Source organism: Erythrolamprus reginae, chromosome 9 (genome assembly GCF_031021105.1).
Source record: "Erythrolamprus reginae isolate rEryReg1 chromosome 9, rEryReg1.hap1, whole genome shotgun sequence".
Classification (NCBI taxonomy): Eukaryota; Metazoa; Chordata; class Lepidosauria; order Squamata; family Dipsadidae; genus Erythrolamprus; species Erythrolamprus reginae.
The window spans coordinates 45,572,498-45,600,129 of record NC_091958.1 but is presented as its reverse complement, the minus strand read 5'-3'; the positions used below and the strand labels follow the sequence as shown (position 1 = coordinate 45,600,129).

The window sequence follows — 27,632 nt, the reverse complement described above, 5'->3', positions numbered from 1 at the left end:
AACTCTAAGTGCTATTGCTAGCATTATTTTTTTCCACCATGGTGAGAAGTTGGCATGGTCTATCCTCCATATCCTATACCCATGGTAGACGCGAGAGAGAGAGGGAGGGAGGGAGGGAGGGAGAGAGAGAGAGAGAGAGAGAGAATCCTTGGGAACATTTGGCAGAAAGCAAAATACATATATTTGAACAAGGAGCAGGGTGTGTAGAGAGAAAACCACAGATAAATCTGCAGACTACTTAGCAGACTTCCTCTACTGAACTTACCAAAGCTCTTCACTCGGTTTGTTTTATATTTTTCCAACCAAAACTCTTGTAAGAACCTTCAAAATACATTCTAACAAAATTTCCACGTTTTCTTTTTTTTGGAATGTAACCTGGAAGGACGATTTACTGAAACCGATACCTCGCTCCCACCCTTTTCCTGACGTATTCCTTCTTTGATGTCTCTCGCTGCGGTACCTAACAGCCCAGACGTAGGAGGACATGGTAGCTTTGAAAGCAAGCTTTGCATGCTTTTCTGCTCCACCATCTCTCCAGATGTTGGGAATGCTTTGTAACACCCATCTTTTTAATTCCATCCCTAAAATTGCAGGACATGACCTCAAAGCCTAAATTATAAGACCCTCCCTGGAGATTGAGTCTTCCTTTTTTTGTAGCCCTGGAGAGCTGATCCATGGCTTATCTTCACCTATATCCTAATAATGTCCATTAAGAGGCAATATACAACCGTAAGCCAAACATACAAGGGCCATTCAATATTAATCTACATTAGGATATTAGTATTAAGATTGCGAGGATAAGTGAATATAACACTGTATTATATCAATACTTAGAAATATATATATAAATATATATGTAGATTGTTCTGAGTTCGGTTTTTGCCCTGTGTAATATTTTGCATGTCTATGCGACCTTTCGGTGAAATCACATTCACCATCATCAGGCTGAAGTTGTAAGCTTTGTGCTGCTGTAAATATAGTTTGTTTGCAACTGCCATTTGTTCCTTATAAATAGTGGTGGGGGTGGAGATTTGGTTTGAATGTAGCAAACAGATTGGGTGGCTATGTTTTAATGATTTGATTGGTTGGTGGAATCACATTTAGTTGAAGGATTGACATGGTGATGATTATGATATGTTGTTTTGTTTAGGGCTGGTTTCCAAATTTCTCGTAGGCGGGACGTGTCATCACGTTTATTCATACTGAGGGGGTGTTTTTCTATCTCTATGGCTTCCATGATTATTCTTTTATATACGTGTTCTGTTTTGGAAAGTAATTTAGTTTTTTCAAAGTCAATTTCAAGTCCTGTTTTTTTAATGTGCTGGAGAAGGGAGGAAATTTTTTCTTCTTTTTTGACTGCATTTCTATGTTCTGCAATGAGTGCATTTTATTCTTCGGTTAGTTTGTCCAATGTATGTGGCTGCACATGTTTTGCATGGTATTTCATGAAATAGGAGTAGGAGAGAGGGAAGCGCGTCCGAGTCCAGGAAGGAGGAAAGAGGAAAAAAGCAAGGAGCGCAGACAGAGCAGCAGCAGCAGGGGAACAAAGGAGAGCCGAGCCGAGACCAGTAATCCAAAAAGTGACAGCCGGCAATCAGCTGGAGCTGCACATGCATCTTCATTTCTACCGGTGGAACTGTGTCCACCCCGTCCTGCCTGCTGCCCACCCCTGCACGTAATCAACTTGATTGATGGCTTAATCTTTCCTGAAGACCTCTGCAACACTCCAAAGGAAGGAAGACATTGCCCCTCTACATTATCCCATCAGGTGTCTTTTTTTTTTTTGCAGTGTTTTATCAATGGACATAGGTTTAATCTTTGGGCGCAGGCAATGTTTTTATAATCAATAAAGGCTGACATAGTGGCAATTCTTGAGCGTCATTCCACTGCTGGTCTTTATTAGCTTTGCATGTGTTTTCACCTAAGCTTCTTCTATTGTAGCACTCTGTAATTCTTTTACAGAAAACGGCACAAATGTTTGCCTTTAAATTGTGCATGGTTTTTCCCTGAGAACCCGCACATTCGCACTTGTTCGTCCCCTTGTGCATGAGATGTCAGGATGGGAATTAAGAACATTCGAGCCCTCGGAAAGCAAATATGTGGCTGCCACCAAAAGCATGCTTCTTTGTGAAACTTTTTGTGTATGAAAGAAGGACTAGGGGAGACAGGAGAGCAACATTCCGATATTTTAGGGACTGCCACAAAAAAAAGAGGATCGATCTATTTCCTAAAACATCTGAAGGCAAGACAAGAAGAAATGGATGGCAACTAATACAGGAGAAAAGCAACCTAGAACCTATGGCACAGGAGCCACAGGTGACACGCGGAGCCATATCTACTGGCACGCGAGCTGTTGCCCTAGCTCAGCTCCAACATGCATGTGTGTGCTGGCCAGCTGATTTTTGGCTTGCACAGAGGCTCTGGAAGGCCGTTTTTGGCTTCCAGAGAGCCTCCAGGAGGATGGGGGAGGGCTTGTCTTTGGAGGGAAACCTTTGGAGCCTGGGGAGGGTGAAACGTGAACCTACTGGATCCACCAGAAGTTGGGAAACAGGCCATTTCCAGCCCCCAGAGGGCCTATGGAGGGTGGGAGAAGCTGTTTTCACTCTCTCCAGGAATTGAATTGTGGGTTTGGGCACTCACGCATGCGCAATAGCGGGCACCCACGCTCTTTCGGCACCCAAGGAAAAAAAGGCTTGCCATCACTGATCTAGAATTAAGGAGAAATTTCCTGATGGTGAAAACCATCAATAGAACAGCTTGTCTGCAGAAGTTGTGGGTGCTCCATCATTGGAGGCTTTTAAGAAGAGATTAGACAGCCACTTGTCTGGAATGGTATAGGACTGTAATGGCGAACCTAAGGTCACATGTGCTACACACGGAGCCATATCGGAGGGCACCTGAGGTGTTGTCCTATGTGCATGCATGCACTAGCCAGCTGATTTTCGGCTTTTGGGGAAGGTTGTTTTGTCTCCGGTAAAAAAACCCACCCAACAGGCAAACCGGAAGTTTGAAAAAATGGACTTCCCGTTTGCCTGTTGTGCTGTTTTTCGCACTCTGGAGGCTTTCGGGAAGTTCCCCGGAATGTTAGGAAAAATGGACTTCCCGTTTGCCTGTTGTGCTGTTTTTCGCACTCTGGAGGCTTTCGGGAAGTTCCCCGGAATGTTAGGAAAAATGGACTTCCCGTTTGCCTGTTGTGCTGTTTTTCGCACTCTGGAGGCTTTCGGGAAGTTCCCCGGAATGTTAGGAAAAATGGACTTCCCGTTTGCCTGTTGTGCTGTTTTTCGCACTCTGGAGGCTTTCGGGAAGTTCCCCGGAATGTTAGGAAAAATGGACTTCCCGTTTGCCTGTTGTGCTGTTTTTCGCACTCTGGAGGCTTTCGGGAAGTTCCCCGGAATGTTAGGAAAAATGGACTTCCCGTTTGCCTGTTGTGCTGTTTTTCGCACTCTGGAGGCTTTCGGGAAGTTCCCCGGAATGTTAGGAAAAATGGACTTCCCGTTTGCCTGTTGTGCTGTTTTTCGCACTCTGGAGGCTTTCGGGAAGTTCCCCGGAATGTTAGGAAAAATGGACTTCCCGTTTGCCTGTTGTGCTGTTTTTCGCACTCTGGAGGCTTTCGGGAAGTTCCCCGGAATGTTAGGAAAAATGGACTTCCCGTTTGCCTGTTGTGCTGTTTTTCGCACTCTGGAGGCTTTCGGGAAGTTCCCCGGAATGTTAGGAAAAATGGACTTCCCGTTTGCCTGTTGTGCTGTTTTTCGCACTCTGGAGGCTTTCGGGAAGTTCCCCGGAATGTTAGGAAAAATGGACTTCCCGTTTGCCTGTTGTGCTGTTTTTCGCACTCTGGAGGCTTTCGGGAAGTTCCCCGGAATGTTAGGAAAAATGGACTTTCCGTTTGCCTGTTGTGCTGTTTTTCGCACTCTGGAGGCTTTCGGGAAGTTCCCCGGAATGTTAGGAAAACATGTGCTGTTTTTCACACTCTGGGGCCTCAGGAAGCTTCCCTAAAGTCTCCGGAGTGTGTAAAACAGCACAGCGGGCAAACTGGAAGTCCATTTTTCCAAACTTCCGGTTTGCCCATTTGGCTGTTTTTTTTAACCGTCCCAGACATCAGTGAGGCCTGTCCACATGCGTGGGGATGGAGCAGGAGAAGCACAGGGGTGTGTGCATGCGTGAAAGGGAAGGAATGGGTGTGGGCATGTGAGTGTGTGATGGCACACCCACACCCCCTCCTTTTGGCACGCGAATCAAACAAGGTTCGCCATCACTGGTATCGGATCTCCTGATTCCGCAGAGGTTAGACTAGAAAACTTCCAAAGTCCTTTCCAACCTATTGTATTCCATGTTTTTGTCTCTGCCAAGTTTCAGAGACCAAAATGTCTTGGTGCTGTCCGGTATTAAGGAAATTTTCTGACAATTTGCTGATCGAAACATTTAAATATGTGAAAGGGTTAAATAAGGAGGGAAGTGTTTTTAATAGGAAAGTGAACACAAGAACAAGGGGGCACAATCTGAGGTTAGTTGGGGGAAAGATCAGAAGCCACGTGAGAAAATATTATTTTACTGAAAGAGTAGTAGATCCTTGGAACAAACTTCCAGCAGATGTGATAGATATCAGGAAAGACTTCATGAACTCAATCTGTATAGTCTGGAGGACAGAAGGAAAAGGGGGGATATGAAACATTTAAATATGTTAAAGGGTTAAATAAGGTTCAGGAGGGAAGTGTTTTTAATAGGAAAGTGAACACAAGAACAAGGGGACACAGTCTGAAGTTAGTTGGGGGAAAGATCAAAAGCAACGTGAGAAAATATTATTTTACTGAAAGAGTAGTAGATGCTTGGAACAAACATCCAGCAGACGTGGTTGGTCAATCCACAGTAACTGAATTTAAACATGCCTGGGATAAACATATATCCATCCTAAGATAAAATACAGGAAATAGTATAAGGGCAGACTAGATGGACCATGAGGTCTTTTTCTGCCATCAATCTTCTATGTTTCTATGTTTCTAAGTCCCCGTCCCCCCCTTGGAGAAAAATCTGAAAGAAAGAAAACAGTCTATGTATGGATGCTTTGTTGAGTTCTTTGGTCATTTTCCAAAAACAAAGAGGATTTAAAACATTGTTTTATACTGACAAAAAAAAAATAGTTGAAGGAAACGTGGCCATTTTCATTCTTGCAGCCAAACCTGGTGATAGATTTAGTTTTAGCGTGGAAATTTCAGCAGATGTCCATGGAGGGGAACCAACAGAAAATATCTGCTGGGATTGACTGGGATCATTTATGGCCCACATGTTGGCCCAATTTCAACGGTTAAAAATTTAGCAGCACATTTTCATTGCTGGATTTACTGGAAAAATATACAAAGAAACAGGGGCAAAATTCCACATGCCCAAACTGTACAACTTTCCTCGCAGTTGTATTATCTCCATTAATTCATCACATTGCTGTCATGGTCCTATTGTCCATTTTTCTTTGCTCAGAAAAACTGTGTGCATCTTTCAGCTGTGGTGAGGGGGGCGTTTGCCCAGGTTCACCTGGTGCACCAGTTGCGGCCCTATTTGGACCGGGACTCACTGCTCACAGTCACTCATGCCCTCATCACCTCGAGGCTCGACTATTGTAATGCTCTCTACATGAGGCTACCTTTGAAAAGTGTTCGGAAACTTCAGATCGTGCAGAATGCAGCTGCGAGAGCAAACATGGGCTTTCCCAAATATGCCCATGTTACTCCAACACTCCACAGTCTGCATTGGTTGACGATCAGTTTCCGGGCACAATTCACAGTTTTGGTCATCACCTATAAAGCCCTTCATGGCATCGGACCAGGGTATCTATGAGACCGCCTTCTGCCGCATGAATCCCAGTGACCGGTTAGGTCCCACAGAGTGGGCCTTCTCCGGGTCCCATCAACAAAACAATGTCGTTTGGTGGGGCCCAGGGGAAAAGCCTTCTCTGTGGCGGCCCCGGCCCTCTGGAACCAACTCCCCCCGGAGATTAGAATTGCCCCACCCTCCTTGCCTTTCGTAAGCTCCTTAAAACCCACCTCTGCCGTCAGGCATGGGGGAATTGAGATATTCTTTCCCCTTAGGCCTTTACAATTTATGAATGTTATGTTTGTTTGTAGGGATGTTTGGTTTTACAATAAGGGTTTTTTAGTTGTTTTAATATTGGATTTATATGATGTCTTTTATTACTGTTGTTAGCCGCCCCGAGTCTACGGAGAGGGGCGGCATACAAATCCAATAAATAAATGAATGAATGAATGAATGAATGAACGAACGAACGAACAAATAAATAAATAAATAAATAAATAAATACTATGGAGCCAGTGGTGAATTTTTTTTATTACTGGTTCTGTGGGCGTGGCATGGCTTGGTGGGTGTGGCAGGGGAAGGATACTGCAAAATCCCCATTCCCTCCCCACTCTGGAGTCAGCCAGAGGTGGTATTTGCTGGTTCCACTATCGGTTCTCCAGAACCCGTCAGAACCTAGTGGATTTCACCCCTGCATGGAGCCCATCCTGAACAACAATTGCACTCTGTTAGGACTCTGTCTAATGGTTCAGTTTGCAATATATAATCTAATAATTTGTGTTAATATATATATATATATATTAAAGGCAAAGGTTGCAGGTTCAAGTCCCAGTGGGTATGGCTAGCTGATGAGGCCAAAATAAGGCCGAAATAGATCTATCCTAGTCTCCCTTGATTTTCAAATTCAGCAAAAACCCATGTGACACTTACAGATAGAATTGTCAGCTATCAATAAAATTAAGTGCCTTGGAAATGGCCCTGGGTTGGGCTGAGAGGCAAATAAAGAGCTGTGATGTTCCTTCAATACACCAGGGTGATTTGACACAAAAATATGTAACCCTTCCCTGGTGCAGAGCTGAAGGGATTGGATACTATAGCCTAGAGGATAATTCTCTGCCTTACAAGGCAAAGGTTGCCGGTTCAAGTCCCAAAGGGGTATGGCTACCTGATGAGGCCAAAATAAGGCCGAAATAGATCTATCCTAGTCTCCCTTAATTTTCAAATTCAGCAAAAAACCATTTTGCATGTCTATGCGACGTTTCAGTGAAATCACATTCACCATCATCAGGCTGAAGTTTCAAGCTTCGTGCTGTTGTAAAATGTTCGCCTGAGAACAAGGACAGAAACACCAGCCTGAAGATGATGAGTGGGACCTCATCGAAACGTCGCCAGAAATTTCCAAATCCTACATGGTAAGAAACCCGAATATACCAAGACCGTCTCATATATATATATATATATATGTATGTATGTATGTATGTATGTATGTATGTATGTATGTATGTATATACATACAGCCTGAAGATGACGAGTGAGACCTCGTCGAAACATCACCAGAAATTTCCAAATCCTACACGGGTGAACCATGTCTGTTTAGTGAAGAAGTTGCAGACTGCCACAAGAGGGAGCTAGAGTTCACAGCTTATTTCTCTGGAGACTCTCCGTTTCTCTTTGTCTAAGCTACTCACTGCTAGTGGCTACTCACTGTTAAGTATGCTCTGCAATGTCTCTGCAATCTCTCTGTGTTGTAGCTATATTTTATAGCTAAAATGTGTTTAGGCTTGATACCTTTATTTACTGATTATGGCAAAGACAACAGGTAAGAAAGACTATGTACTTAATAATATGCGGATTGTTATTCTGACTATTATGTGTACGATTTTGGACTGTTTATAGGACTATTTCTCAAAGCAAACTTTAATTCAAGGTAGTATATCTGTGTGCGGCTGAGTAGTTATTCACAACTAATCTCAATATAAATGTTTCTGTGTGTGCACAACCTTGGTAAATAAGGATTACTCTGCTCATACACCAACATGCTCTAAGTCACCCCATAACTAAACGGGATTGTGGGATTCTTTCTGCCTGCAGAAACTGGAAGGAAGTCATGGTAAGGGGAGGAGCGGCAGAACCTGGGGATGGAGGCAAAAGAGGGATCAGACTAGAATTTCTGTGTAGTCCCAGGTGAGTAAAATTCAACCCCTTTTAAATTCTATTGATGGCTGTCTAACTTCTAGCACAGTGATTTTCAACCTTTTTTGAGCCGCGGCACATTTTTTACATTCACGAAACCCTGGGGCACATTGAGCGGGGGGAGGGTGGGGGCTAAAAAAAGTTTGGACAAAAAAATTCTCTCTCTCTCTTCCTCCCTTTCGCTCTATTTCTCTCTCCCTCCCTCTTTCTCTCCCTTCCTTCTTTCTCTCTCCATCCCTCTTTCTTTCTCTTCCTTCCTTCCTCCCTCTCTTTTTTGCTCTCTCCCTCCCTACCTCCCTCTATGTCTTTCTCTCTCTCTCTCCTTCCCTCCCTCTTTCTCTCTCTCTTGCTTTCTTTCTCTTGTTCTCTTTCTCTCTCTTTTGCTTTCTCTTTCTTGCTCTCTTTCTCTCTCTGAGCTTCGCGGCACACCTGAACATGTCTCACGGCACACTAGGGTGCCACGGCACACTGGTTGAAAAACACTGTTCTAGCAGGTGCTAACCCTTAGTTGAGAAGATTCCAGTGTATCAGCAGAAGTAAAAATAAATCAGTTTAATTGGACCTTCACACGTGGACCTGACCTTTCACACTTGACATTCAATTTATTTATTTATTTATTCAATTTTTATGTCGCCCTTCTCCTTAGACTCAGGGCGGCTTACAACATGTTAACAATAGCACTTTGTAACAGAGCTAGGCTATTGCCCCCACAATCCGGGTCCTCATTTTACCCACCTCGGAAGGATGGAAGGCTGAGTCAACCTTGAGCCGGTGATGAGATTTGAACCGCTGACTTTCAGATCTACAGTCAGCTTCAGTGGCCTGCAGTACAGCACTCTACCTGCTGCGCCACCCCGGCTCAGTCCTATCTTTGCTTCCACTCTATCTGCTTTTTGAGGAGATTCCATGCCTCTCTTCCTATTTCCTATCATTCTCACATTCTCAATCCTCTCTGCATTCTCTTCTCCCCCTCTCAGTTTGGGTAAGGGAGAGCTTCTTAAACCTTTTCCACATCTCTACGAAACCTGGGTTTTCCTCAGTGGTGGGATTAAATTTTTTTAGCAACTGGGTTTCTATGGGGGCGTGGGCATGGAGGTATGGCCCACTTGGCCCCCTGTACAATGGCAAGGGGGGGGAAAGGCATTTTCGCTCCCCCAGGCTCCGTTTTCCTCTAGCTTCCAGGAGGATGAAAACTGCCTCATCTGGGCACTGGAATTGGGCCTGTTTCTGTACTTCTGGTAGGCCGGAAATGGGCCTGTTTCTGTACTTCTGGTAGGCCGGAAATGGGCCTGTTTCTGTACTTCTGGTAGGCCGGAAATGGGCCTGTTTCTGTACTTCTGGTAGGCCGGAAATGGGCCTGTTTCTGTACTTCTGGTAGGCCGGAAATGGGCCTGTTTCTGTACTTCTGGTAGGCCGGAAATGGGCCTGTTTCTGTACTTCTGGCAGGCCGGAAATGGGCCTGTTTCTGTACTTCTGGTAGGCCGGAAATGGGCTTGTTTCTGTACTTCTGGTAGGCCGGAAATGGGCCTGTTTCTGTACTTCTGGCAGGCCGGAAATGGGCCTGTTTCTGTACTTCTGGTAGGCCGGAAATGGGCCTGTTTCTGTACTTCTGGTAGGCCGGAAATGGGCCTGTTTCTGTACTTCTGGTAGGCCGGAAATGGGCCTGTTTCTGTACTTCTGGCAGGCCGGAAATGGGCCTGTTTCTGTACTTCTGGTAGGCCGGAAATGGGCCTGTTTCTGTACTTCTGGTAGGCCGGAAATGGGCCTGTTTCTGTACTTCTGGTAGGCCGGAAATGGGCCTGTTTCTGTACTTCTGGTAGGCCGGAAATGGGCCTGTTTCTGTACTTCTGGTAGGCCGGAAATGGGCCTGTTTCTGTACTTCTGGCAGGCCGGAAATGGGCCTGTTTCTGTACTTCTGGTAGGCCGGAAATGGGCTTGTTTCTGTACTTCTGGTAGGCCGGAAATGGGCCTGTTTCTGTACTTCTGGCAGGCCGGAAATGGGCCTGTTTCTGTACTTCTGGTAGGCCGGAAATGGGCCTGTTTCTGTACTTCTGGTAGGCCGGAAATGGGCCTGTTTCTGTACTTCTGGTAGGCCGGAAATGGGCCTGTTTCTGTACTTCTGGCAGGCCGGAAATGGGCCTGTTTCTGTACTTCTGGTAGGCCGGAAATGGGCCTGTTTCTGTACTTCTGGTAGGCCGGAAATGGGCCTGTTTCTGTACTTCTGGTAGGCCGGAAATGGGCCTGTTTCTGTACTTCTGGTAGGCCGGAAATGGGCCTGTTTCTGTACTTCTGGTAGGCCGGAAATGGGCCTGTTTCTGTACTTCTGGCAGGCCGGAAATGGGCCGGTTTCTGTACTTCTGGTAGGCCGGAAATGGGCTTGTTTCTGTACTTCTGGTAGGCCGGAAATGGGCCTGTTTCTGTACTTCTGGTAGGCCGGAAATGGGCCTGTTTCTGTACTTCTGGTAGGCCCGTTTTTCACCCTCGCCAGGCTCCGGGGGCTTTCCTGGAGCTTCCAGGAGGGAAAAAACAACCCCCCTTTGGCTCGGGAGGTCCTCTGGAGGCCAAAAATGGGCCAATTTCTGGACTTCTGGTAGACCCATTTTTTGCCGTTCTAGAACCTCTATGTGGCCCTGCACTTACCTCACATCCAAAATGGGCTACATGGAGACTCCTGGGAGGAGCAGGGCAGGTTGGGAGGAATCAGCCGGTCCTTGGAAGAACCAGTTTGGTGAACCAGATTAAAATTAACATCCAGTTCATCCAAACCAGTCCAAACCGGCTGAATCCCACCCCTGATTCTCCTGAACCTTGTTGTGCCATCTCCCTACTTCAATTCTATGGTGCAAGAGCCGGGGTGGCGCAGCAGGTAGAGTGCTGTACTGCAGGCCACTGAAGCTGACTGAAGATCTGAAGGTCAGCAGTTCAAATCTCATCACCAGCTCAAGGTTGACTCAGCCTTCCATCCTTCTGAGATGGGTAAAATGAGGACCCGGATTGTGGGGGCAATAGGCTGGCTCTGTTAAAAAGTGCTATTGCTAACATGTTGTAAGCTGCCCTGAGTCTAAGGAGAAGGGCGGCATAAAAATTGAATAAATAAATAAATAAATTTTATAAACTGAGACCTGTTTTTGGAAAAATAGATTTGCCATTAATATGCAGAATGCAACAATTCCCTCATTCTGTTCCTCGTTGTATCATGCATTCCATTCCTTTGGAATGTTAAAGAAGGGAATTTCTAAAATTAATTCCAGAATTGAACATGCATACTTTCTTAAGTTCTTGCATCTTTTTCCCCCCTGAAAAAGCATATATGATTGACAAAGAACACGTAAACAAGTGAAATCTAAATGTCATTATTCACACAATTTTCTTGAAGAGTTTTGGGCCTGTGGAATTCTTTGCCTGCATAATTGTACCGAGACCTTGGTGAAACTTTAAAGAAATCTCAATGCACAATCCCACAATCCTAGTGTTTGATCAACGTGTAAATTCCTCCTGGTAACCTAAGGGTGGGAAGTTTCAAGTTACTTCCATTCCATGCCAGTTCCACATCTGGGCTCATCTGTATCCTGTGTAATGCTTTCTAGAGCACATTATGAATTAGGCTGGCTCCATTCAATATATTCACCAGTAACACAAAGAAAGTTGGAACACAAATGGAAAGTTTCAACAAGTCATAAAAATTCTGCATATAGATCATGTAAAAACTTGGGAAGAACAATGAAAATATGCATGGATGTTGATGAAGATTCTCAGTCATCCAGATAGAGTTGTCTGAAGGTTATCTAAAGGTGGAATCATTACAACCGGACTAATTGGCAGAGGCCATAGCCATTAGACGACAGGCTCATCTCCTGTATCAGCATATATATATATAATCCCAGTGAGGGTATGGCTAGCTGATGAGATCTATACTAGTCTCCATTTTCAAATTCAGCAAAAATATGTTACATACATACATACATACATAAATACATACATACCATAACATATTTTTGCTGAATTTGAAAATGAAAGGAAACTAGTATACAATGTTCCCTCGATTTTCGCGGGTTCGAACTTCGCGAAAAGTCTATACCACGGTTTTTCAAAAATATTAATTAAAAAATACTTTGTGGGTTTTTTCCCTATACCACGGTTTTTCCTTCCCGATGACGTCATATGTCATCGCCAAACTTTCACCTGCCTTTAATAAAAAAATTTTTAAATAAACTTTAATAAATAAACATGGTGAGTAATTATCTAAATGGTTGCTAAGGGAATGGGAAATTGCACTTTAGGGGTTTAAAGTGTTAAGGGATGGCTTGTGATATTGTTCATAGCCAAAAATAGTGTATTTACTTCCGCATCTCTACTTCGCGGAAATTCGACTTTCGCGGGTGGTCTCGGAACGCATCCCCCGCGAACATCGAGGGAACACTGTAGATTTATTTTGGCCTCATTTTGGCCTCATCAGCTAGCCTCACTGGGATTTGATTTCCTTCCTTCCTTCCTTCCTTCCTTCCTTCCTTCCTTCCTTCCTTCCTTCCCTCCCTCCCTCCCTCCTTCCCTCCCTTCCTTCCTTCCTTTCTATCTATCAGTTTGTCAAGCAGGTGGAAGAGTACAGTCATCATGTGCTTTACTGCTCAACTGTTTTAACTGTAACAGGAAACAGGAAATGGGAAACTATTTAGAACGAAAGAGCCAAGAGTATATAGTACCATAGATCCAAACTTGTAAACACTGCCACCTACTGGCTGGATATGACTGTCCTTGTTGCACAAAAGTACATTCCAACAATGAATCCCAACATTTTTGTTGTTAGAGAGATGTTTCGCTGCCCATCCAGGCAACCTCATCAGTCAGAGTAAACCAGTTAGGCAAAGAATTGTTGGAATGTACCAACTGCTGCCATGCCAACCTCAGGAGTTTTCTCTCCAAAGTGCATTGCAATATGTGGACAAAGATTCTCAACCATCCAGTTGCAATGATTTAACCTTCAGACAATCTTCATCCATTGTTCGTTTACGTGCCATCAAACAGCTACCAACTCTTAGTGACCACATCTTCCCTGGGGCAGAGTTCAGGAGACAGTTGAAAGAAATGGAATTTAGAAGTACTGTACAGAGGTACCTCTACTTACAAACTTAATTTGTTCCATGATCAGGTTCTTAAGTAGAAAAGTTTGTAAGAAGAAGCAATTTTTCCCATGGGAATCAATGTAAAAGCAAATAATGCGTGCGATTGGGGAAACCACAGGGAGGATGGAGGCCCTGTTTCCTCCCAGGAGATTCCTAGAGAGGCCCCACGGAAGTTTCTCCCTACCTTTTCTGGCCCTGTTTCCTCCCAGGAGATTCCTAGAGAGGCCCCATGGAGGCTTCTCCCTGCCTTTTCTGGCCCTGTTTCCTCCCAGGAGATTCCTAGAGAGGCCCCACAGAAGCTTCTCCCTGTCTTTTCTGGCCCTGTTTCCTCCCAGGAGATTCCTAGAGAGGCCCCACAGAGGCTTCTCCCTACCTTTTCTGGCCCTGTTTCCTCCCAGGAGATTCGTAGAGAGGCCCCATGGAGGCTTCTCCCCGCCTTTTCTGGTCCTGTTTCCTCCCAGGAGATTTCTAGAGAGGCCTCACAGAGGCTTCTCCCCGCCTTTTCTGGTCCTGTTTCCTCCCAGGAGATTTCTAGAGAGGCCTCACAGAGGCTTCTCCCTGCCTTTTCTGGCCCTGTTTCCTCCCAGGAGATTCCTAGAGAGGCCCCACAGAGGCTTCTCCCCGCCTTTTCTGGTCCTGTTTCCTCCCACGAGATTCCTAGAGAGGCCCCACAGAGGCTTCTCCCTACCTTTTCTGGCCCTGTTTCCTCCCAGGAGATTCCTAGAGAGGCCCCACAGAGGCTTCTCCCTGCCTTTTCTGGCCCTGCCCCCCTGCCTTCTACTTGCATTTTTTATGTGCTTTCAAACTGCTAAATTGGCAGAAGCTGCGTCAAATAACAGGAGCTCACCCTGTTATGAAACATTAGGGATTTGAACTGCTGAACTTCCAACCTTCTGATCGACAAGCTCGGCATCTTAGCCACTGACTCAGAATGTGATACTCAAATATCCAATTCAATGGCTACTTACCTGCTGGTTCCTCAGTGCTGGTAACCACTGATGTTGGATTGACAACCGGGATTTCTGGGGGGAAAATGGGAAAAGCTTTCTTAGCTGACTTGAGTTTCCTTCCAAAATTTGCATGAAAGTTAACCCCAGATTTTATAAACCACAGGCTGTTTTTTTTTTTTTTAGATTTAACAGCAGAACAACAGAATGATTTACCAGCAAGAGATGCCTGGCAGGTAGACTCCGCCTTACTAATTTACAATCCCAGTGGCTGGATTCATGCAACAAATGTAGACCTACATTTGGCTACATTTTGACAATAGGCTAATCATGGTTAGTTTGATTTTTTTGCCCTCCCCAGGTTCTAGGGAAGTCTCTGGAGCCTAGGGAGGGTGAAAAACAGGCCTACTGGGCCCACCAGAAGTTGGGAAATGGGCTGTTTCTGGCCTCCAGAGGGAAGGGGAGGCAATTTTCACCCTCCCCAGGGATTGAATTATAGGTGCGGGCACTTGCGCAGGTACAATAATGTCTGTGCATGCGCTTTCGGCACACGGGGGGGAGAAGGTTTGCCATCACTGGATTAGGGCATTATAGAGTGGTTTCAATACCTCCCTAGTCTTGGAGTGTATCCCCCTATTGACGCAGGGGCTTAAAAAAATGACGATAAAGGTTATCTTATCTTACTCACTAATGCAGGGAGCTACAGGTGAGCGACTCTGTTGAAAGCCTTTGGCACAACGATTGCACGTTAATCCGGTAACACCATCCTTGCATGGACATTGCCCGGTGGTTTGGTTGCAGGTTTTCCCAGCTGCGCCGACAGGGTGGCAGTCGCATGCTAAAAAAGTAAGAGGGGAGGGGGAGAAAGAAGAGGGGGAAACCTTAAAAACTAGAAATTGCAAGGGTATAACACACACACACACACACACACACACACACATTTCATAATACTGCATACCAGGAGATGCAGAGCTATGTGCAAACAGAACCTTGATTCAAAACACATGTTCACTGTGACGAACAGCTCCTTCAAAGGTCCCAGTTCTGGCACAGAATGTTAGCCTGCTGCAGAGCTCAGTTAGTTGTGCTCTTGGCATAGCCAGGATCATGGGTATGAGGAAGGCTCTTGAACTTCCATTTGTGTGTCAGGCTGCTGTGGAGGAGCTGTGTTTCTTAACAGAGGGGAGGTGGGCGGTTCAAAAACGTGATAGACAGACAGACAAAACAACAACAACAAATAAAGCAAGCAAGTTGGGAGCGATTTTATCCTCCATCGATCCATCATTTTATCTTCCACTCAATCGTGGAAGATACCATCCAAATATCAATCATCCAAATAGTTGAGGATATTTGGATGGTATAGATTGGTCTGTCTGTTTATCCCCCTCTGTCCACTCTCTCTCTCTATCTCTGCTCTCTCTGTTTGTCCATCAACTAACTGTCTGTCTGATTTGTCTGATCTATCTATCTATCTATCTATCTATCTATCTATCTATCTATCTATCTATCTATCTATCTATCTATCATCTATCTATCTATCTATCTATCTATCTAATCTAATCTATCTATCATCTATCTATCTATCTATCTATCTATCTATCTATCATCTATCTATCTAATCTATCTATCATCTATCTATCTATCTATCTATCTATCTAATCTATCTATCATCTATCTATCTATCTATCTATCTATCTATCTAATCTATCTATCATCTATCTATCTATCTATCTATCTATCTATCTATCATCTATCTATCTATCTATCTATCTATCATCTATCTATCTATCTATCTATCATCTATCTATCTATCTATCTATCTATCATCTATCTATCTATCTATCTATCTATCTATCTATCTATCTATCTATTTATCTATCATTTATCTATCTATCATCTAAATCTATCTATCTATCTATCATCTAAATCTATCTATCTATCTATCTATCTATCTATCTATCTATCTAATCTAATCTATCTATCATCTATCTATCTATCTATCTATCTATCTATCTATCATCTATCTATCTAATCTATCTATCATCTATCTATCTATCTATCTATCTAATCTATCTATCATCTATCTATCTATCTATCTATCTATCTATCTATCTATCTATCTAATCTATCTATCATCTATCTATCATCTATCTATCTATCTATCATCTATCTATCTATCTATCTATCTATCTATCATCTATCTATCTATCTATCTATCATCTATCTATCTATCTATCTATCATCTATCTATCTATCTATCTATCTATCTATCTATCTATTTATCTATCATTTATCTATCTATCATCTAAATCTATCTATCTATCTATCTATCATCTAAATCTATCTATCTATCTATCTATCTATCTATCTATCTATCTATCTATCTATCTATCTATCTATCATCTATCTATCTATCTATCTATCTGCTTATCCATCCATCCATCCACTCACCCACCCACCCATGCAGAGATGACATTAGGGTCCAGAAGACTGTCGTCCATTGTGACGTGTGAACCCAGCATTGTGTGTTGAGGTTTTTTTTTTTTTAGAAAACCTTATTAATTTTCAAATAATGTCTTTAAAAACAAAAATACACTCATACTTGTAGTAATTCTGCATTGTTACATATGAATATTTCATTTATCATCATAGCATTCTTAAATAATTAATATAGTTATACATTTCTTTTTGCATATATTGTACATATTTACATTTTAACTAATTTTGAGAGTTACTCATGATCTTCTTGTTTCTTTTCCTTAATTCAATCCATTTGTGGCATTGCTCCCACATCACATAATATTCTGATTCTTTTTGGCCCCTTAATTCCATTGTGAGTTTATCCATTTCGGAACAGTCATAAATTTCATTAATTTATTACTTTTTTTTGGGGGGGGGGGTGTTGTATCTACAATTTTTCCAAAATTTGGGCAAAAGCTCTCCTAGCTGCAGTTGTAATATGCAATATTAAATATATAATTTTTTGCCTTTACTGTATTCTTTTAAAAAAAAAAACATTGTGTGTTATTAATCCTGGTTTGACCTCTTCCATGATTCCAATGATGGCTACACATACAGAATGACCCTCTAGGCCCTAAATTCTGAACCCTTTCAAATTGCCCTCTCGTTTCTCCTTAACTGAGACGCTCTGCTCTAAGTAGCATTGATAGCATAGGATACTAAGGCTCATTGAAAGGAAAGAATCGCAGCTCTAGGAAGGAGGGAAAGAATAAGAAAGAAAGAAAGAAAGAAAGAAGGAAGGAAGGGAAGAAAGAAAGAAAGAAGGAAAGAAAGAAAGAAGGAAGGAAGGAAAGACAGAAAGGAAGAAGGAAAGATGGAAAGATGGAAAGAAAGAAAGAAGGAAAGAAAGAAAGAAAGAAAGAAGGAAAAAAGGAAAGAAAGAAAGAAAGATGGAAGGAAGGAAAGAAAGAAAGAAAGAAGGAAAGAAAGAGGGAAGGTAGAATGAAAGAAAGAAAGAAAGAGGGAAGGAAGGAAAGAAAGAAGGAAAGAAAGAAAGAGGGAAGGTAGGAAGGAAGGAAAGAAAGAAAGAAAGACGGAAGGAAGGAAGGAAGGAAAGAAGGAAAGAAAGATGGAAGGAAGGAAGGAAGGAAAGAAAGAAGGAAAGAAAGAGGGAAGGAAGGAAAGAAAGAAGGAAAGAAAGACAGAAGGAAGGAAGGAAAGAAAGAAAGAGGGAAGGTAGGAAGGAAGGAAAGAAAGAAAGAAAGAAGGAAAGAAGGAAAGAAAGAAAGAAAGAAAGAAAAAAGGAAAGAAAGAAAGAAAGAAAGAAAGAAAGAAAGAAAAGTAGCTTTCCTCCCAATGGAGAATATTTTAACTTTGCCAATAAAAAAAAATAGCGGAATAAAAGAGGCCTGGTTTATGTCATGGGGGGAATTTCAGAGGGAGGGCTACATTTATTTATAATGCTTGGCTCATTTTTATTATCTGAGAACTGAACAGTCAGGGTGGTTTCTGCCTCTTAGACTCCGGGGGTTGATTAACAATTCTCGACAAGTCTTGGCTCAAAACGACTCGATTCCCTTTTGCTGTGAAATATGGCTTGTTACATTGCCATTAGCCTTACATACTTCATTGTGTGGAGATAAAACATAGAAGGATCAGGAATCTTGGCATGTTCACGCCGCAGGTAGAACTAACATGTCTAGTGGAGCCCAGTAAATATATTGAAAGGGTGTGATTTCTCACTTGCCGTCCAACAACATTAGATGCTGAGGAGCGGATCTCATTGAGTAGGACAGCCATCTACACATTCTCTCTCCTTGAAATAAAGCACACCACCCCCAAAGTTGAAAGAGATTTATATAGACTAGATTAGCCGTGGAGATGCAAATTTGGAAATAATTATCATAAATTGTAGAGGAGTGGAAGGCGTTTTAGCATCGTGTTCTTATTTCCTATATCTCCCTAAGCCACCCAGTGTGGCTTGTTTGTTTTAGCCTAGCGTGTTATACAGAACTAACTGGGTTAGTTAGTAAATCATGATTGGATTTGCCGTGGATATTGCCTAACTGGACTTCAGCAAAGCCTTTGATACGGTTCCACATAAAGAGCTGATAGATAAATTAGTGAAGATTGGACTTAATCCCTGGATAGTTCAGTGGATTTCAAGCTGGCTGAAGCGTAGACATCAGAGAGTTATTGTTAATGGCGAGTATTCTGAGCAGAGACAGGTTACAAGCGGTGTGCCACAAGGGTCTGTTCTGGGTCCTATTCTTTTTAATATGTTTGTGAGTGATATAGGGGAAGGTTGGGTAGGGAAGGTTTGCCTATTTGCCGATGACTCTAAGTGTGCAATAGGGTTGATATTCCTGGAGGCGTCTGTAATATGGCAAATGATTTAGCTTTACTAGATAAATGGTCAAAGCAATGGAAACTGCAGTTTAATGTTTCCAAATGTAGGAACAAACTTCTAGCAGACGTGGTTGGTAAATCCACAGTAACTGAATTTAAACATGCCTGGGATAAACGTATATCCATTGTTAGATAAAATACAGGAAATAGTATAAGGGCAGACTAGATGGACCATGAGGTCTTTTTCTGCCGTCAGTCTTCTATGTTTCTATGTTTCTATGATTTCTGGCTTATGTAGTCAGTGCATTCTGACAAGCTCAACCTGATGCTGCATCATGGTGAGTCACCAAAACACAGAAACAAAAACTAACTTGAGTTTGGCCTGTTTAGGAAATGCATCTTTTGGCCATCCAGTGTGGATCCTAACTTGTGGCTTGTTCAAAAAGCCATGGTTAAAACATTCAGGTTAGTATATGTGCAAAACAATAACAACAACAAAGCCCATACATTTGCCCAACCTAATTTGTAAGAAGCTTCAAGACCTTCAGAGAGGACTTAAAGCAGGAAAGTCTTCAAATTACAGAGAAAGTTTATTTATTTGAAGAAAAATCACAAAATGGTGTTGCACATATTTTGGCCATGTCGTATGGAGGAATTCACTGGAGAAAGCAATTATGCTTGGAAGAGTTAACGGTCAAAGAAAACCAGGCTACCAAAGAACATGGTGGCTGCACACTATCAAAGTTGACCCTAGCCAGAGTGTCGAACAAGTCAAAGAAGTGGTGCGAGATTGGAAGATACGAAGCGGCATGGACTACAGAACGGCAAGAGTTGGATACAACTGATTGGATAACATCCTCATACCACATCTCGGACATCAACACCCTTGAAAACGTCCAAAAATATTTCACCAGAAGAGCTCTTCACTCCTCCACTAGAAACAGAATACCCTACGAAAATAGACTAACAATCCTGGGTCTAGAAAGCTTAGAACTACGACGCCTAAAACACGATTTAAGCATTGCCCACAAGATCATAAGCTGCAACGTCCTACCTGTCAATGACTACTTCAGCTTCAACCGCAACAACACAAGAGCATGCAACAGATTCAAACTTAATATTAACCGCTCCAAACTTGACTGTAAAAAATATGACTTCAGTAATCGAGTTGTCGAAGCGTGGAACTCATTACCAGACTCAATAGTGTCAACCCCTAACCCCCAACATTTCTCCCTTAGACTATCCACGATTGACCTCTCCAGGTTCCTAAGAGGTCAGTAAGGGGCGTACATAAGTGCACCAGTGTGCCTTTCGTCCCGTCCAACTATCTTTCCTTTCTTTCACCTATCTTATATATTCCCTTCCTTTCATATATCCTCTCCTCTAAGTTCACTTTCACCCTCTTTTATATTATCACATGTCTATTTTCTTCCTATGTATTTGTATATTGGACAAATGAATAACATAAAATAAAATGTGGTGGACTAGATCAGTGTTTCCCAACCTTGACAACTTGAAGATATCTGGACTTCAACTTCAATTGTCTTTCCTTTATCTCATGTATCATATATATTTTCTTCCTTTCACATATCTTCTCCTCTATTTTATATTTTTCTTTATATATATATATTACCTCATGTCTATTCTCTTCTATGTATTGTGTATTGGACAAAATAAAAAATAAATTAAAAAAATCCTCATCCTCCTTCTCATCATGGCAAATAGAATATATACAAGCTTGGAGGACACAACTTTGTAGATGACCCTCACTCTGTCAAAGACCTTAGAGTACTCATATATAATGACCTAAGAGCCAGAACTATTGTAACAACATTGCCAAAAAGGCACTAAGAGTTGTTAATCTAATCTTCTTCTCGGGCAATATTACACTGCTAACCAGAGCACACAAAACATTTGCTAGACCAATTCTCAAATACAGCTCACCTGTCTGGAACCCACATTGCATATCAGATATCAATGCAATTGCGAGTCCAAAAATCTTCGGAGAGTCTTCGAAGAGGGGCGGCATACAAATCTAATAAATTATTATTATTATTATTATTATTATTATTATTATTATTATTATTATTATTAATATTTCACAGGAAGAGTCCTCCACTCCTCTACTCACAACATCATCATTATTATTATTATTATTATTATTATTATTTATTAGATTTGTATGCCGCCCCTCTCCGTAGACTCGGGGCAGCTCACAGCAATAATAAGAACAATATACGGTAACAAATCTAATAATTAAAAACCTAAAACAAACCTTATTTAAAAATAAAACACACACAAACATACCATGCATAAAATATATAGGCCAGGGGAGATGTCTCAATTCCCCCATGCCTGGCGGCAGAGGTGGGTCTTAAGAAGTTTACGAAAGGCAAGGAAGGTGGGGGCAATTCTAATCTCCGTGGGGAGCTGGTTCCAAAGGGTTGGGGCCGCCACAGACTTATTCCACCAAACTTGAAATTTTGGGCTTAGATAAGTTAGAGCTATGTCGCCTTCGATCTGACCTAAATGTAATCCATAAAATCATCTACCACAATGTCCTACCTGTCAGTGAATACTCCAGATTCAACCTCAACAATACACGAGCACACAATCGATTCAAACCCAATGTAAACCGCTCGAAACTCGACTGCAGAAAATAAGGCTTCAGCAACGGAGTGATCAATGCCTGGAATTCACTACCTGAATCTGTGGTTTCTTCCCCAAATCCCCAAAACTTTAACCTTAGACTGTCTACAGTCAACCTCACCCCATTCCTAAGAGGTCTGAAAGGGGCGTGCATAAGCGCACCATTGTGCCTACTGTCCCTATCCTACTGTCCGAGTCTACGGAGAGGGGCAGCATACAAATTTGATAAATAAATAAACAAACAAACAAGCAAACAAACAAACAAACAAAATAAAATAAATAACGAGGGAAATTGTATCACTTTGAGGCGAGGAGAGGCCAAGGACCCTAATCCTAACCCAAACTCTTGACGTGAGTGACGTCAAGTTGGCCACCTTTAAGCCAGTCACATGACCTTTTAGCCACCCCAGTCACATGATCGCCAAGCCACTCCCACCTGGTCCCCACATGGCCGTCAAGCCACACCCAGAGAATAAGCCACACCCACAGTGTGGCAGTAAAACCTTTGTAGCCCTTCACTGCTCAGGTCCCATTGGTGGTGGTCCTTAGTGGGAGGAAAAGGAAGAGTTACACTTAAAAGCCGTGAACATCCCACCAACCTGTTTTGGCCCAGTGCCTGTTGGAAGATGGAGGTGGGAGAGACGGGGGAGACACATATCATGCTTTCCATCAGTGTGTAACAGTCAAACCCAATTCCAAAACCAAACAAAAATGCGCACACGCACCCACACCCTCCTACCCTCCCAAAGAGAGATGTTATCACCGTTCCCTTAATGTTCACCAGATGGGGTTTTTGCCTGAGCACCATGGCCCAATGCAAGGGGTTTTCCTGAAACACACACACAGAGAAACAAGCTTGCAGATTCTAATGGAGAACAGATGCAATGGGCCTTATCAGATCTTGGGCAGCGTTGGAAATGGACATGTTTCCGATGAGGGTATTTGAGGGATTCGGCTGGGATAACACATGGCAGCGGGTGGCGGGGCCCTCAGCTGAGATTGAGTTGTCCTTTAGTCACAACATGCTTTGAAGCTGGAGTCTTGCGGGAAGCTTTTCCCTCTGGAAAACAAGAGTCGCTGTCTTTTCTGGAGGAAGTGATGGTCGGGTTGGACCACCTGTCTTCTTCTAGGGTCCAGCATACTAGGCCATGAAGTAATAAAGGAGCCTGGATTTTCACCACGCGCTAAGGTATAAATCGGTGGAGAAATCAAATTGTTTTTACTACAAGTTCTGTGGATGAGGCTTGGTGGTCATGGCAGGGGAAGGATACTGCAAAATCTCCATTTCCTCTTCATTCTTGGGGGAAGGATATTGAAAAATCCCTGTAACCAACCCAATCCAGGGGAAGGATACTGCAAAATCTCCATTTCTTCCTCACTTCTGGGGGAAGGATACTGCAAAATCTCCATTCCCTCCCCACTCCAGGGGAAGAATACTGCAAAATCCCCATTCCCTCTTCACTCTTGGGGGAAGGATACTGTAAAATCTCCATTCCTTCCCCACTCTAGGGGAAGGATACTGCAAAATCTCCATTCCTTCCCCACTCCACGGAAAGGATACTGCAAAATCTCCATTCCCTCCTGTTCTGTCGAGCTCTCTGGTAGAATCCTCCCAAAAATGCACAGATACAATTTCAGACACACACACGTTTGAAAATTCAAAACAATGTTTTTTATACTGAAAATGCAAATAAACAGAGCACTCTTTGTGTATAGCAAAGAGCACTTGTCTCCAAACAAATTGGTAATTTGTACAAGTCCCTTATCAGTTCTGTGATACTTAGCTTGCAGCTGTGAGGCAATTCACAGTCCTTCTTTCACAAAGTGAAACACACTTTAATCTGGGTTAGTTTCAAACAGGGAAAAAATCAGCACACAAAGATCAAAGTCAGTAAAGCAGTCACGAAACACAACGATCAGATAATCCTCCACAATGGCCAAACCCACAGGCTGCTATTTATAGCAGCCTCACTAATTACCACAGCCCCACCCAACCACAGGTGGCCTCATTTTCTTTGATAATAATCTCTCAGTTGTTGTTGCCTATGCATCGCTCTCCGCATGCGTGGCTGTATCATTAACTCTTGTTCTGAATGCTAGGAGGAGATAGATAATTGATCTCCTTCTGAGTTGTCTGCCACACTCTCCTCCTCCCTGTCACTCATGTCTTCTTGGTCAGAGGAGCCTTCATCAGCAGATTCCACCGGGGGCAAAACAGGCCTGCAGCATGTGGATGTCTCCCCCACATCCACAGTCCTTGGGGCAGGAGCTGGGCCAGAGCTAACCACAACACCCTCCTCACTCTTGGGGGAAGGATATTGAAAAATCCCTGTTCCCAACCCACTCCAGGGGAAGGATACTGCAAAATCTCCATTTCTTCCTCACTTCTGGGGGAAGGATATTGCAAAATCCCCCTCACTCCTGGGGGAAGGATCCTGCAAAATCTCCATTCCTTCCTCATTCCTGATTAGGTCTCATGAATGTCATTCAACTCTCAAGACCATCCAATTGATGGACATGTTCTCCGCTTGACTTTTTCCTGTTAATCTCAACTCTTATTTAGAAATACATTTATTTTATTTTTATTTATTTATTGGATTTGTATGCCGCCCCTCTCCGCAGACTCGGGGCAGCTAACAACAATGATAAAAAACAACATGTAACAATCCAATTTAATATAACAACTAAAAACCCTTATTATAAAAACCAAACATACACACACACAAACATACCATACATAACTTGTAATGGCCTAGGGGAAGGAATATCCTAACTCCCCCTTGCCTGGCGATATAGGTGGGTCTTGAGTAATTTGCGAAAGACAAGGAGGGTGGGGGCCGTTCTAATCTCTGCGGGGAGTTGATTCCAGAGGGCCGGGGCCGCCACAGAGAAGGCTCTTCCCCTGGGGCCCGCCAAATGACATTGTTTGTTCGACAGGACCCGGAGAAGGCCAACTCTGTGGGACCTTATCGGCCGCTGGGATTCGTGCGGTAGAAGGTGGTTCCGGATGTATTCTGGCCCAATGCCATGTAGGGCTTTAAATGTCATTACCAACACTTTGAATTGTGACCGGAAAGAGATCGGCAGATGTATGAACTTTGGTAAACTCTGATCAATACTCCACAGGGACAATTCCTTTCACCCTGACTCCACATATGCCTAAACCTGGATCCAATCTGATCATTTCCAACAGTTTTGGGTGCATTTTAATTCTTGACTGATTTATTACTGTCTGTTTGCTAATTTTATTACTGATTCCTATTCTGTTTTAACGCTGATCTTATCTGTTTTATCCTACAATTTCAATTGCTGCCTTCAGGGTTTTGCTGTCTTGTTTTTATTTGAGAAAAAAAAAGTACTGTGCAAAAACACTTATCTAAACATTCTGTTATAAACCAATACAGTATAACAAATCATTGAAATATGGAGAAGATCTTGGCTGAAAGTACGAATGATTCAACTTAATATGCCTGCATTTGTTACTTACAGTATATTAAAATAGCTAAAGGGCAATCAATTCGATACGAATGTTTTTAAAATCTTCCCATTCAACTGCTTTAAAAACATTTCTTCAAAAGTCCATATTGTCTCTAGCCAATCTGTTATAGATGAAATCTCTCGGTTGGTGCGGATGGCATGATGAACTAACTTTATTTTTATGAAATGAGAGTACGTACTGTGGTATTTCTACTTAAGAACTTTTATAGATAAGAACCGGGTGTTCAAGATTTTTTTGCCTCTTCTTAAGAACCATTTTCTACTTAAGAACCCGAGCTTGGAAAAATTTCCCAGGAAATTTGAGAGCGGCACAAAGGCCCGGCCAGTTTCCTGCCATTCCCCCTTTAATCCCAGCCATCTGGGCTGCCAGAGGAGCCTTTTGGTGGCGCTTAAGGAGGCTTTGGCAGTCCAGAGCGAACGAAGCATTTTCCTTTCTCTGGCTGCTTGGACAGGGAATAAACCTCTGCCAGCGCCCAGAGAAAAGAAACGCTCCCTTCGCTCTGGGCAGCCGAGGAGTCACCACAGTGAAGGAAAGGCGCCGGCTACAAAGCGAGCGAGCGAGTGAGAGGGGAGCCCTTCAGCATGGGAAGGAAGAGGAAGCAGGTAGCAGCAGCAACAGGCAGTGCATGGGAGGCAGTTGTATGGGAGGCAGCCTCGCGCCGGGTGTATGGGAAGCGTGTGCTCCTCCTCGCCACCTCAGAGTCCCTCTTTTTTTTAAAAAAAAGAAGCCTTAAAGTTTTGGATTTTTTTAATTCCCCTCACCTCACCTTCTTCCTTCGGGAGCGACTGTCCTGTTGTTGTTGTTGTTGTTGTTGTTATTATTATTATTATTATTATTATTATTATTATTATCTGGGCTGCCAGAGGAGCCTTTTGGTGGTGCTTAAGGAGGCTTTGGCAGTCCAGAGCAAACGGAGCATTTTCCTTTCTCTGGGCGCTTGGAGAGGGAATAAACCTCTGCCAGCGCCCAGAGAAAAGAAACGCTCCCTTCGCTCTGGGCAGTGACTGTCCTCCTCCTCCTCTTCTTCATCCGCCTCCTCCCACCCAAATTCCAAGCTTTTATTTCTTTCCTAATGGGTTTGCACGCATTATTTGCTTTTACATTGATTCCTATGGGAAACATTGCTTCTACTTACAAACTTTTCTACTTGAGAACCTGGTCACGGAACGAATTAAGTTCTTAAGTAGAGGTACCACTGTACAGCAATATTTCCCAAACCTGGTGATGGGCATGCGAGTTCCCAGATCGTCTTAAGAAGCTTGTTCAGTTCTTCAGTTTTGAACTGAAGAAACTTGTTGGAAGACAAGTGAAATGTCTTCAAGGAAGGTCTTCAAGGGAGGGGAAAAAGTCCTGTTGCCTTTCGAGAAAGTATCCTTGAGAGAACCATGACCTGACAATCTCTAAGTTCCCATGATTCCCCAGCCACCCAGGTTGGCTGGGAGCTGAATTTCACCCATTTTAACTTAAGGAAATGAAGAATGTTGAATAGACCCATGGATACTAACACACATGGAGGGATGCTTCCTGTTGTGGTTAGCTCTGGCCCAGCTCCTGCCCCAAGGACTGTGGATGTGGGGGAGACATCCACATGCTGCAGGCCTGTTTTGTCCCCCTCCATGGAATCTGCTGATGAAGGCTCCTCTGACCAAGAAGACAGGAGTGACAGGGAGGAGGAGAGTGTGGCAGACAGCTCAGAAGGAGATCAATTATCTAGCTCCTCCTTGGATTCAGAACAAGAGTTAATGATACAGCCACGCACGTGGAGAGCGATGCATAGGCAACAACAACTGAGAGATTATTAGCAAAGAAAATGAGGCCACCTGTGGTTGGGTGGGGCTGTGGTCATTAGTGAGGCTGTATAAAGAGCACCCTGTGGGTTTGGCCATTGTGGAGGATTATCTGATCGTTGTGTTTCATGACTGCTTTACTGACTTTGACCTTTTGTGTGTGCTGATTTTTCCCCGCTTGGAAACTAAACCAGAGCAAAGTGTGTTTCACTTTGTGAAAGAAGAAGGACTGTGAATTGCCTCCCAGCTGCAAGCTAAGTGTCACAGAACTGATAAGGGACTTGTACAAATTACCAGCTTGGTTGGAGACGAGTGCTCTTTGCTATACCAAAAGAGGGCTTGGTTTAAGTGAATTTTCATTATAAAGAACATTGTTTTGAATTTTCAAACCTGTGTGTGTCTGAAATTTGTACCTGTGAATTTTTGGGAGGATTCTACCAGAGAGCCCGACAGAACACTTCCTAGCAATAATAACCTGGAAACGCTCATTCAAAGCAAGCTACTCCAATGGACCGATACGGAATGGGTACCCAGGGGTTATGCTAGCAGTTAGCTTTATGGACTGATACATTTTTAGAAATGGAAAACGACCATGGGGGAAAAAATCCTGTAGTGGAAAAATCCCATAATTTTTTTTTCCCCATCAGAGGAAACATTGCCAAAACCACATCCCCGTTAGAAAGGCATTTCAGCAAAAGGGAAACTTTCGGAATTCTTGAACCAGGACTTGGGTGGGAGAGTTAGAGGGCAAAACATCTACAGGGCCAACAGTGTTACCAAAATGCCACCGTTCTTCAAAGGTGCCCGGAGAGATAAGAAAAGT

At 43.1% G+C, this 27,632-nt stretch overlaps 1 protein-coding gene and 1 pseudogene across 2 annotated transcripts in view; one reads left to right on the top strand and one right to left on the bottom strand.

Annotated features, from left to right (window-relative positions):
• NTN3 (netrin 3) overlaps nt 1–27,632 on the bottom strand; it is a 173,930-nt gene that overhangs the window by 32,903 nt on the left and 113,395 nt on the right. For both annotated transcript variants that reach the window (XM_070761061.1, XM_070761060.1), the window contains exons 4-5: nt 14,754–14,903; nt 14,087–14,140 (exon numbers count right to left, since the gene is read on the bottom strand). In XM_070761061.1, the coding sequence (XP_070617162.1) occupies nt 14,087–14,140; nt 14,754–14,903 (204 nt within the window). The remainder of the gene's footprint in view (nt 1–14,086; nt 14,141–14,753; nt 14,904–27,632) is intronic.
• On the top strand, nt 15,536–16,597 carry LOC139172467 (UPF0259 membrane protein BUsg_265-like; annotated as a pseudogene).